At 36.4% G+C, this 13,610-nt stretch overlaps 2 protein-coding genes across 8 annotated transcripts in view; one reads left to right on the top strand and one right to left on the bottom strand.

The window, feature by feature from the left end:
* The window catches only part of LOC121869538 (transcription initiation factor TFIID subunit 1-like), a 49,916-nt gene extending 46,311 nt beyond the window's left edge, over positions 1 to 3,605 (bottom strand). For all 7 annotated transcript variants that reach the window (XM_042370911.1, XM_042370914.1, XM_042370912.1 and 4 more), the window contains exon 1: positions 3,493 to 3,605. The gene's annotated coding sequence lies outside the window, so the exon portion shown is untranslated. The remainder of the gene's footprint in view (positions 1 to 3,492) is intronic.
* Positions 3,606 to 5,664: 2,059 nt separating this feature from the next.
* Positions 5,665 to 13,034, top strand: LOC121869537 (copper transport protein ATOX1-like). Its single transcript, XM_042370910.1, has 3 exons — positions 5,665 to 5,806; positions 8,993 to 9,068; positions 10,811 to 13,034. Exons 1-3 carry the CDS (start codon positions 5,795 to 5,797, stop codon positions 10,945 to 10,947), a joined length of 225 nt encoding a protein of 74 aa, XP_042226844.1. The 5' UTR covers positions 5,665 to 5,794; the 3' UTR covers positions 10,948 to 13,034.
* Positions 13,035 to 13,610: the final 576 nt, after the last annotated feature.

The following is a 13,610-nucleotide window of genomic DNA, read 5'->3' as shown; positions in this document are numbered from 1 at the left end:
ATTTAAAATAATTTTTTCTTTGCTTCTCTACTGGATTTGGATATACAGTAATCTATTAAAAAAAACATCTTAGTAAACACCACGAAAAGGAAAAAAATAAATAATTAGTAAATGGAGTCATTCTAGACACTAACTAGAAATAAAAGTATATCTTTTTCTGATCTAATTTACATATCGATGATTACAGTATACAGTATGTTAAAATTTTGAACACAGTTCCCTCCATTGGATCAGTGAAGAATTTATTAGAGGGTTTTACTCAGCACATCACCACACTAAAGTGACTGTGAGGACAGAGGTCAACTGGAGTTAGTAATTCACAAAGTAGGACTGTACAAGTGGTAAGGTAGAGAAAGTATCAACTTCTTGGCCTATCTATGTTATGTTCGTGTTTTTACAGCCTAACTTTGGTGGCATCTCAGTTTACCTTCAACTGACTTTTGCCCTAATCCTGACAAGTGCCAATCACATGTCTAACTTAAACCCAACATAAAGTGACCTAGAGCAGCCACATCTTAATCCAGCACTATAACGTGTTCAAGTTTTTAGGCCCAAAATAATTTGATTTGCACAACACAAATCAAGACTTTTCACTCATCCAACCACCACAGCCTGAATGAACCCAAACTAGAGGTTTTAAGACTGCTGTACTGTAGCTATAGCATGAAACAGAAAAAATCACAATGCTGTACAGTAATACAGTAATAAAGATAACGGTATGTACTGTAATAAATTTCAACCTATTACCGGTAAATGAGATTTTGGGGGACAGAGTAGCAGTACAGTAAATCTCTCAGTCATGTCTACAGTTGATATGACACTTTTAATAAATTCAAACAAAAGATTCCCGGAAGACTGGTGATGTGTGTATCATTAAATGAGCAATGATAACCTGTTGGATTGTCATGAGTATAAATACTGTACCATAAAATTGTTCTATAGAAGATAAATGTTTTCTTACCTCATGAAAAGCCCAAAAAAGGAGAAGGAACAGGTTTTCCATAATAATGTACAGGTGAACCCCGATAACCGACGTTACATTGACAACCAATTCGCATAACCGATGATAACATATAGGGGAAATATCCCCCAAGCTTCCTTGATACCCCGGAGATCCGACGATCGGCAGACCTGGCGTGGTGCGAATTCTTGCGACCAGAGGGCTCTGTGCACTACCTCTGAATTTGTTATGTTCTTATGGGATTAATTGCTTCGATAACCGTTGATTCACTAACCAACAACTTTTCACAGTTATCGGGCTATGCCTGTACTGTATTATCTTTACAATTATTTCCGTCCTGAACACACGTACCGCCACACGCTATGACTTAGTATCCCTCACTGTTTATATCTGAGATGTTTTGTTTCATCCTCAGGAACACTTGCATAGAGGACCAACTTACCAGCTATTGCTACATTACTCTATATGATTTATAAGATATAAATTAACAAACCTAACCTACTGAGCCTCGGTTACAAAGGTAAGGAAGTTAGGTAGGCTTTGGTTGGTTCCTTTTAGCACCAATAAATCATAATAAGTGTATAATATACTGTACCAGTATTTAGTGGGATTTGGGAAGTATTGTGTAGGTGTAAAATACTGTAGTGTTCAGGATAAAATAATTTATTCCATCCCATTGTTTGGGCATTTCATGAGGCCTGATACCTAGCATTTATCTCAAATAGAAATATAATCCCTCAAGTTACTGGTTAATTTGCACAATCATCACCTAGTACAGTATTACCTATTTTTCCATAGAAATTTTACTGTTGCAATTCCTACACTATTTTTTATTAAGTTGTCTAAAGTGTTACCTTCCTTTTAATACAAAAAGAGCAATTCTAATGGAATATCATGGAAAACCTAGGTTGTGTGCCTGAACCACCAACTTGAGGGCATTCTTCCATAGAGAATAAGAGCTTTCTTACCTCATAAGGACAAAAAGTGCACGAGGTAATACATTTTGTGTGTTATAATTTTTACACTTTTTTCCAACATGAATCTATGGACATGATGACACTGTCCATCTGCAACATTTATTTCAGACACAGTATCTTTCTTATATTTTTTAAGATAGTTGTAGTATTCTAGGTAAGGTTAGGCTAGTTTGGTTAAATTTGAGAATATAGTAGCAGCACCTGGTACAGTACTTCCATAATGTTAGGAGTTGCCAAGAATTTCTGGTGGAAATATACTCATAAAATAAACCAACTTTACCTACATTAACTTACATAACCTAAGTTAACTGTTATCACCTATAAAAGAACCCTGTCTACAAAAGGTGCACCCATAACATATATTGGAGCTTCAGAGCTTAAAAAATAGTAATTACATATCATTATGAGGTAAGAAAGCTGTTAATTATCTTCTATAGAGGAACGTCCTCAAGTCGACAGGGAAATTATTCAGTTTTAATGCCAACTCGATTTCGACACAAAAACATATATTTTTTTATTTATTTATTATATTTTTTTTTCAAATCAGACCTCCATGTCCTCGGGGTAATCAACACATCCTAAGCTTACCAAACCTATCTTAGACCTAGCGCCATCACATGAAAACAGCAGAATAAAGCCTATTTGTGTCTAAAACGAGTCGGCAGTAATAATGAATAATTACCATCAATAGTTTAGGAGCACCTCGTCAAGTACTGTAATAACAAAAACTATTCATAATATCACCCAAGACGTATAGTACATCACCACAAACTGTTACGTTCGGCTAATATGGAAGACTTCACAGCCGAAGAGTTCTTTGTTTTGATGTTTATATTCTTACTATATCTTCATCAGTGAGTTCTGATATAATAATAATTTTTATGAAAACTGCTTCATTTAATAGATAATTAGGTGACTAGGCATGTACTTTGTCTTTCTTGGAGTGATGTAGCAGTACTGAGCCTATCATGCCAGTCAAAAAAATGTAAATTATACCATATAATAGTAAGTTCTTTCTGTTTATTAAGCCTGGGGTCTGGAGGGTTGAGTCTCATGGCTAGGAAGTTAGGTAAAGTTAGGTAGGTTTCTTTGGTTAGGTTAGGTTAGGTAAAGTTAGGTAGGTTTCTTTGGTTAGGTTAGGTTAGGTTAGGTTAGGTTAGGTTAGGTTTAGTTTAGAAATAACCACTTTTTAACACATTTTGCCAAACTACGACAGTGAAATTACCGCGTTTTTAATATTCGTTTTCTATATAAATTAATCAGTGGCTGTGAACCCATTACCTTACTATCAACCATTCTATCTTTACTCATCCACTAACTTACAAAGAAAGCATTAAAGCAAATATTTACCCAAATGAATTCCTATAAGTAAAATCATCAATAAATAAGTACCATAACTAAGAAAATATAACTCAGGTATGACTTATAATGATAACTATACTGATGTCTAAAATATAAAAATTATCAGATCTAAACCAGAGACTTACTGGGATATAAACCAACGGCCAAACACCAAATAAAAACTAATTACGTAAAAAATCAAACAAATATTACATTATACTTAAGTGTAAGATATATCTGGGGTCTCTTGTTTTATTATATGGTTAGGTTAGGTTATTTCCTCCTCCTCTTGTATCACTTCATTACTAAATCTACCTTCAGCATCGTTACCAGATGAGAGATAAAATGCTAACTATTATTATTCTTTATTATTATTATTATTATTATTATTATTATATTTATTATCACACTAAATAATTTATTATCATTATTATTAGTAATAGTGGTAATAGTATTTTTATTATTATTGTTATTATTTGCTAATTTGTTCTAAGGTATTTGGTGTTTGGTGTCTGGCTACATTAGCTCCATATTGACGCATGCGCATATATGATCACGAATTATTCATTTATAACAACTGTCAAGATAAATTAGACATGCACAACCATTTTATTTGTATTTTATTAATTAGTAATAAAATAAAATAAATTAAATACTATGATAAGTTATTATTTTATGATATTTATACTTCTGGTTATATTCAGAGTTGCCAACTTAGCGACTTTGTAGCTAGATCTAGAGCTTTTTGTTTTTTTCTAGCGACATTTTAGAGCGATTTGCGACTCTAGAGATATCCACAGAAATCTAGCGACTTTCTGGATACTTTTGGACTGTCCATGAAAACTCAGTTTTCCTAATTTCGAGCCATAATATATAGCAACGGGGTTACAGGGACAATACATTTGAACGGGTTGAACTCATAAAACAACTTGGTCAACTCTTACCTGACAACATTCGTGTGCTGCAGTCTATTTCTTTTCTGAGTGCCGATGAATGCTTGAAGCCTATTAAATCAGATATACTTGGTTTGGCACACTTATTTACAGAAGATTCCAGCACCCTTACCAAGATTGATTTCCAGTGGAAAAAACTGCATCACACAATCTGGACAGAAACATCTAACACCCTAAAATTGTGGTCAGATGTGGCAAATTACAGAGCTGCGACAGGTGAAAACCCTTCCATGATCTGGCTGAAATTGCACTCGCTGCCTTATCTCTTCCTCATTCAAACGCAGATGTAGAGCGCACATTTAGTAATATGAACTTTGTGAAATCAAAATTGCGCAACAAAATGAAACTATCGACATTAAAGGCAATTCTTACAATAAAGTATGGGTTAAAAAGACAGAACACCTGTTATGAAGTTCCTAGTGATATTTTAAGAAAGATAGGGACTGTGGAGGCATACAGTTACAAGAGAACCTGAACCAAGCACTTCACATGCTTCCACCTCTACAGTTGTTCACACTACCAAGAGGACTGGGATGCAATTACTATTGAATAATAGGTAAGTGTGCACATTAATGATTACCTTAACGATTACCTTAACGATTACCTTAAAGATTACCTTAAAGATTACCTTAAAGATTACCTTAACGATTACCTTAATGATTACCTTAACGATTACCTTAAAGATTACCTTAAAGATTACCTTAAAGATTACCTTAACGATTACCTTAACGATTACCTTAACGATTACCTTAACGATTACCTTAACGTGGGAGGGGGAGGATGTGTGGGAGGGGGAGGGAGAGAGTGGGAGAGAGGATGTGTGGGAGAGATACCGAGAGAGAGTGAGTGAGAGAGAGAGAGAGAGAGAGAGAGAGAGAGCTAACTTGTCTCCTGTTTTCCTCATTGCATCTCTCTTTAACCTCAGCATCACGTCACCCCCCCCCCTCTCTCTCTCTCTCTCTTCCCCTCACTGCTTCTCTCTTACTCGTCGCATATAACTCTTCCTCTTTCTTCTTCTTCTCCTCCATCTCTTCTCTTATCTTCTTCTTCCTTCTCTCACTCTCTCTCTCTCTTATGTCACCGGCCGGGGCTGAGAGCTGCTCCAGTGTATGCCTGCACCTGAGGGTCTCCCTGTGACGTTTTTACACCTGCCTCTGTCTCACCTGTGACTCTCTACACCTGCCTCTGTCTCACCTGTGGCTCTCTACACCTGCCTCTGTCTCACCTGTGGCTCTCTACACCTGCCTCTGTCTCACCTGTGGCTTTCTACACCCGTCTCTGTCTCAACTGTGGCTCATAATTTACTGGTATGTGAACATCTGTAAGTAGAACCTCTCCGTCGTGTGGTGACAGTCAGGTGTTTATTAACAGTTTACCTGACTACTACCGAATAATAGCTAGCGACTTTCCATGGAAGATTTAGCGACATTTAGCTACTTTTAGGTACCAGCCTAGCGACATTTGAAGATCCGAGTTGGCAACGCTGATGACCCACTGTGACGTGTAGTGGCCGGGTCGTCTCTTTAACTCAGTACTGTGGCACCAACCTCCTTTATATCATCATGTCATCTCAGGTGATTTATATTTCGTTGTTTAGTTTGTAATTTATCAAGTCTAAACTGTAAATAAATATCGTGGTACTGATGGATTAAGTTGTCATGTTTTAGGGATAAAACAAGAACACTGTTGAATTATACTCTATAGTGTTAGGGGAGTTTATGTCTGTGTTATCAGTATGGGTACAAGTGATAATGATCTATACGGGTTAATTTATCATTGAGAGTTGTTTTACAGATATGTAGATTAAATATTTAGTAATGACCAAACACTGAACTTTTTACGGTAAAGGTAGAAGAGACAGCATCAGAAATAACATAGGGAATTGAACTAAAATTTCTGGTGAATGTACAGAACCTATTAGAACCTGACCTGACCTAACCTGACCTAACCTAACCTGACCTAACCTAACCTGACCTGACCTAACCTGACCTGACCTAACCTTGGTAAAGTTTTAGTTTTGGTTGTCCGGGAAACTTTAGGAATTTAACTATTGGAATCGGTAGTTTAGACAATTCGGGGACACTTCTAATTTGATGTTTCCTTTCCAAATGACCTGATATAACCTGCAGACCTCCCGCACTTCAGCATATGTAAGGGAAACATATAGAAGAAAAGGGGTGTTTTTTTTTACAAGTTGAACATAATATCTCATAATATGTTTGGGTCATGTTATAAGTGCTGTAGGCCTCGTCATTTCCAACAAGTTTCCCGAGTAATGTTTCTGTTGCAAATGATTGGCTTTCATGAAAATGGTTATGTTGGTTGCTTCCATATGAGCTCTGTTGGGTGGTCCTGGGAGTGGAGCCGGGGGATTCCACCCCCTATGATTAGGTAATATATATATTCTGAACAATGGCAGTTAAGGTAGGTGAGGTTAGGTTAGCACAAACTGATTTTGGGATAAAACCTAATTTTTTCCGATGGATTTTAGTGTGATTCATTCGAATTTTATAATAATCTTTTGGCAAAACTTGGCTTGGATTTTCAAATTTTCAATTTACTTGTTAAAACCGGGAAATCCGAGGCGCCTTTGGTCATTTATTTAGCATATCACTCGTTTTTGCTCTACCCTCACCGAAATACCCCGATTTCCCACGGGTCCCCTCAGATTGTCATACTCAAAAACGAGTCATTTGCGAGAGAAATGAAGGTCGGAAGCATTCAAAACACATCAAAAACCATCGTAAAATGTAAGCTTTGTGTTTCACAACCATTATGGGCAACTAGTAAAAATTTACCAAGAAAAGTCTTAGAATTGTCTAAACTACTGATTCTATTAGTTAAATTCCTAAGTTCCCTGGATGACAGAAAATAATACCCTAACCTTACCTAACCTACCTTACCTCACCCAACTTCCTAACATGTACATTGCTGTTTTGATTTTCTTAATATCATACAAACATTATCTCTAGAAAAAATGAACAAATTCAATCCAATACAAATCGGGTAATGAACGAATTTGACCTTCCTTTCTGGCACAAGTCAATAGTTTCTGAGATAACCCCCCCCCCCTATCTCAGAATCTAGAAATTTGCTAAAAATAATCAAGGTAAAAAACTGTTTACAATACATTGAAAACCATCGGAGAACAGTTTTGAATCTAACCTAACCTAACTGGGAGCTCCACAGTCGTTCAGTGTTCGGAGTGTGTATCGCCACATACAGACAAACATGCTACATACATACATAATAAAAAAAATTTAAATACCTCGCTTAAATGTAATTTATGCCAGAAATGCCATTGAAGAAAAGTGTCTTGAAATTGTCAAAATTACTGATTGCAACTATAAATTTCCCGAGGTTCATTTAGTGGTAACAAGTCGTAATAAACTTGTCCAATGAGATGCCATTCATTTCTTAACGTGTCAACAAAGACCGCAGACGCTCCCATTTAGCAGATGATTTGAACCAAAACCTGGTCGCCCACGGGAGATCTCACAGCGCCATAATTAGGGTAAGTATTTTATTTCTTTGTCTACGAGAATGTAAATATAAAATTACTGCCATACTGTATGATCAGCGACTACAGTGTTTTACCCTGTTATTTCCTTCCTCTTTCATCCCCTGCCCACTAACAATTTTTGATTGAAGGATAGCTTTAAAAAATATAAGCAATGTTTTTGCTTTGATTTTATTGCTCAGTATCATCCAAGTGTGAACTCCTGAAAATTTGGTGCAATTCTATAAAGTTTCTGGTGCTAACCATCTCCACCTTGACCAACACTGGTGCTGGTACACAGATACATTCTGGAGCTAGTACATGCCCAGTACTTGCCAACAATGTGTAACAGACCTGACCGACCACCCAATGGCAAAGAGAATAAAAGTAAAAGTTTATAAATAAAGGTTATATTTGTTTAAAACAGGAAAAATACATAAAAGCCTTTGAGAACCCAACGCAACTTTTCCTGACCTATATTATAACCTATTTCAACAAAATTCTTACATTATTTATCCGATGGATAAGCAATCACTGTTTCTGTGAACCTGGTTTCATGCATTGCAGATCGTGTCACAGCTCAAGGTGAGGTATGTAAATTTTGGGAACAACCTCCCAGAAAGTGTTGTGACAGCACTGAGTATGAGCTTTTTCAAGACCAGACTTGACCAATGCTGCCACAGGTACAGATACATTTAGGAGCCAGTACTGTACTTGCCAACAGTGCGTAACAGACGTGACTGACCACTCGAGCGGCTAACGAGCCGTTCAGTGACGAAGAGGATAAAAGTGTTTACATTTAGTAGATCTCATCTGAACACGACCAGGATAAAACCATGATCTACATCGACCCCAATGTTAACGATACTTTTCTGCGGTAACTGTATAGTATATTGAGAAATAGGATAATAGCTTCTGAGACTTACATCGGCACATGGGAGAGGCCTACCTGCCTTGCTGGTAGTAATTTTTTGTCATACGACAGGTATATGCCTTGCCTTCATTATAAAGCCTTTTTGCAACATTATTCTTCCACGTGTGAGGCCTGCACAGACATTTACGGCCCCGTGATGGCCCAGCCTCGGGTTCACTAGCCCCACTTTCGCTCACAACAGGTGCTGGGTCAACCACATATGACACACTTTGTGATAGGGGAAACCTTGTTGAAACTTGCTGTGGTGGTAACTTGATTTTGGGCTCAGAAGCGCTTGTACCCTTACTATGGTGGTGGCCTTATATGTATTGTATTTTGATGTTACAGGTACACGAATTCTCGGTTGAAATGACTTGTGAAGGCTGTTCTGGTGCTGCAAAACGAGTACTCGACAAACTTGGTGGTAAGTAAAGTATTTTATTATCCAACACAAAGGATTTACAAAGTGATTTAGATAAAGGATATCATCACTTTTTATCACTTATCATTTTCCACATTTCATTTTATAATATTATTTCAGTTTATTAAAGCAATTCTTAGTAAAAATTTGCATGAGCCCTGCATAAGTGGTACAGTGTGTACTGTACTGTATATTTGTACGACAGTAAAGAAAATACCCTCTAAATATTCTCAAGTGAAATCTTCACCTGAACAATGTTTGCATTACGAATTTTACAGATCTGAAATAACATTGGAACACACACACACACACCCTTCACTCTATCTTTCCTTTGTAACTTGGGTCAGTCTTTGCTCTTGCAGGTATCCCTCAGCTTACTAATGCCTGATTATCAAAAATTTTTACTGCTTTAATATATATTTTTTTAACAGAAGCAAAATTCAGATTTAAGGAATAACAATCATATTTGGAAATCCTTTTTTTTTTTACTATTTGAATATTAATATTCACTTTAACAGATATCAGTCACACTTTGAAAAAATACCTTTAAAGAGTGCATACTATCAACTGTTGCGCAGTTTCTGTCGATTGCTCCATGATTTTCGCTGTTTTCTCCAATTTTGTTGTGTTAGCGAGGTAAGAAGAATGTTTCCAAGAAGCGTTCTGGTTATAGAATTGCCGGTGGTGAACGTAAAAGAGGTTTGCAAGAACGCAGCTACTGCATTTTAGCCCGCGCCGTCTTAGCGACCGCCTGGGCTGCTATTGTATGCTTTTTTGGGTGGTGCTGCCACCTGTCGAGCCAAGGGAATGACCTCTACCTCTACTGGGGGTCCTAAGCGGCCAAATACGGAAAAGGAGAAGCGGGACTATCATAAGGGAGTTAAGTTTGCTAAGTACTAGATGCTGGATAACCAGCTTGTGATTAAGTTACTTGAGGAAGGCCTAAAAACTAGTGAAATAAGAAAGATTACTGGTTTTCCGGAAAGCACAATCGGGTCAATAAAGGCAGAATTTGTGTAATTTGGAGGTTATAAATGGGAAAATCAGAGGTTGACGTAGAGTGGCCATTCTATACAGCTCCTCCCCGACTTATGACCTACTCGACTTACGACCGCCTCAGTCGTACCAAAATTTTGTCAAATTACGTATTTTCGAGTCCCAACGTCGGTGATTACGCTGTGTGCTGACAAAATTTTCGTTTGTAATTCACTTTAAAATGGCTGGCAAGCTTAAAAGTGAGAGTTTTATGGTGCCGAGAAGAAAGAGACACCCATTTTAGATTTTCTATGTACTTGTATTATTTAAGCATTTTCGACTTACAACCTGGATTTGGGTCCCTAACCCCGTCATAAGTCGGGGAGGAGCTGTATTGTTATTTTTCCCATTACAGTACAACTGGAAAAGGACATACTGTATAAGGTTATGTATTTTAAAAACAGCACCTGGGGAGCCTAGATGTCATGAAAGACCGCTTTCTTCTTGTTCAGTGTTACTGAACTCTTAATTGACTCCTGGTGAAAATTTCTGAAAGGAAGTCAAGTTTATATGGTTGCTTAGCCATGCACTATTAAGAGCAATAAGATTTTGGGAAACTCCTTGATCCCACCATCCAGTTTCAAACTTTTTCCATATTTGTGGTTCTGACACTTGAAAGTGGAAATTAAATATCAATCCTTCATAAATTGTATTTATTTTTAGTACTGTAATGGTCTGAATATGAATCTAATGTATGTTAATATTTACAGATAAAGTTTCAAATGTGGATATTGATCTTCCAAACAAGAAGGTAACTGTTACCAGTGTTCTGTCAGCAGAGGAGCTCACTGAGACATTGAAGAAGACTGGCAAGGAAGTGACACTGATTGGGTCAAAGAGTGCTTGAGGAGGGATGTCCTGTCGAGTAGTAGGTGTTCGTGATAATCACCTGATCAAATCGTTATTAGATGGGATTTCATATTTTTGTCATTTGTAAGAAAATTTCCTTCTTGTTTAATTAATGTGTTCACTGTACCAGTAAAATATGTGTCACCAAAAGTTCACTAATGAGTAGTTATTTGTTTATAATAATGGCTGCTAGTGCTAAAATTATTAATGTCATCGGATGTACAATATTCATGTTCTCTGCTTTACAAGCTATTTCATATGTTTTTTGAGTGTGATCCATGTACTGTATAAGCTGATAACCACATAGGAAAAAAGAAAAGACAAAGTTCCCAAGTGTTTTAGTGCACTTCACATCTTCAGGGGTGAGAAGTCTATAGTTGCCCCTGAAGATGTGAATTAAATGAAAGCGCTTAGGAACTTTTTCTTTTTTTCCTGTATGTATACTGTATATCTTGCAGTCTTGTTTCACCAGCAAGCAGAAGTTGTAACATTTTTTTTTATTACAGTACATGTATTTATATACAGTATGTATACAGTACCTGTACTGTATCTACAGTATCTTGGTAATTTTCTTACTAAATTCCATTTAACCAATTTTTTTTTGGTGTACTGTATTTGTGTCTTTACCCACTATATCCCCTGAAATACAGTACAGTACAGTATATGATAGTAGCCATTGAATGCATTCTTGTAGCTAATTTTTCATGATTATTATTTAAATCGGTTTAATTTGTGCAACATTACTGTATTCCCAATTGTGCAACATGTTTTAGCTGTTGAAGAACAACTTAAAGAAATATTCCAAAAGATATTGTTTACATGTAAACTCATCAGAATTTCTAAATGTTACATTACCTTCCAAAGGAAATCATTGGTGCCATTACCTTCCAAAGGAAATCATGTGAAAAGTAGGCTACTATGGTACATGTACAGTATATTAAAAAAAATGGTAGCAAGGAGCAACATACATACACAAGTCAGAACCTGCCTGTGGGATTTATGATGAGATCCCAATGTGAATACTCAAGTGCAGCTTCCTTAACGTACCGGGTATGCATATTTGTACAATAACTAAACTAGTAAAATTTGGAGTGAAGGCACCACCCAGTCACTGTACAGCAGCATGAAATGGGTGAGGTGGCCCTGATGGAAAATTTTAGTCATGTGTTCAGGTGGATTAATGTAATGTGAATTAGGAAAGATCTTTGGAAATGTAATCTGGTTTAATTTTTTGAGTGACTTCTTACATAGATTATAATATGACAATAACTTCGAAAGAAATTGGGAACTCCTAGTAAAAGCAACAACCTTCTATACGGTAGCTAATTAATATACCTTCACAATATGATAAGCCTCAAGGTTGCTTTCATGAGATGTTTGAATATGAAAAGGTGAGTAATCAAGACATTTTATAAAACTGTTGTCTTACTGATGTAGCTGGGTTTGCATTTGATTGGAACCTCTACAGTGATGAATAATCTGGTTGTAAAGGTTTGGTTTGAGACCCATAGATGAAGGCTTTATATGTATTTTAAGACGGATTTATAATTTGTATTGAAAACATTTGTTTCCTTGTAATGGTTTATGAAAGCATTGTAGTGTCATTGTTAGCTGTAATTTGGGCATTCATTATTGTAGAACTTTTTTCAAAAATCTCAACATTATTCAAATTTATAATACATTGAGAAATTAAGCTTTATATTGAATTTCACCCACATCCTGCTGTACATTATAGCCCTTACTAAAGCATTTAATTCATAATGTCTATGTTAATCAATTACCACAACATTTTAATAGACAGATTTTTAATGTTCTCTGAAAAATTTTTGCCTTACCAAATCATTGTATTATATTTTGTGGGTACATCATCATATGGTTAAGATACACTTTCTTTGGTTAGCATGACTTCATATTTAGCTGTTAATGGAATAGAGAAAAAGTTGAAAGGAGATAAATGTAATAAAGTACTATAGTGCTGGAACACATACTCTCACTCTCTCCCTCTGTGCACTGTGCCTTACCTGCATCACTTGTCATTCTTAAACAAACACAATTTTGCACAAATAAAAGTAAAACAAAAAATAAGAAGTTTATCATAATCTGTTAATTCCAAATGACCTTCATTATATCAGCAGTCCTCTATTATATAATGTGGTAGTTGCTGAAAGTGGACAGTACATCTTGAGAAGCTATTCCTATTATATACTGTATACGCAGTGCTGATATTTGGAATCTAGATTAAAGGTCGTCAGGTCGGTATGTAGATTGTTACGAGCTTTTGTTCCTGGTCTAGACACCTTACCAGGAACCAGGCAGTAACAGACCCCAGACATGAATACCTGTATGTTGTTCACATAAATTTAGCATATTGCTCCTTCACTACTCAGCATTACTCGGGTATTTTAGATTACTATAGGAAAGGAGTAGTAAAGGCAATGTTGGAATGTACAATCCGGAACTATATATTGGCAAGAAACGCCAACAATAATCAAGTACTGGACTTGTATTAACAATTGCCACAGTTCTACCATATACAAAGGTGCAAATAATACAAACTTGCATTACATTCTAGGCCAGAGTACTATAATTTGCTGTCAACCACAACTGGTTCTGCAGACCAGCTCCACTCACTCGTGCTGTCCAGGAATGCTCCCTCGTGTG

This window comes from Homarus americanus, unplaced genomic scaffold (assembly GCF_018991925.1).
Source record: "Homarus americanus isolate GMGI-L3 unplaced genomic scaffold, GMGI_Hamer_2.0 scaffold23578, whole genome shotgun sequence".
NCBI classification, from domain to species: Eukaryota; Metazoa; Arthropoda; class Malacostraca; order Decapoda; family Nephropidae; genus Homarus; species Homarus americanus.
The sequence above is the reverse complement of the archived record's forward strand: the minus strand, read 5'-3'. Positions and strand labels throughout refer to the sequence as shown.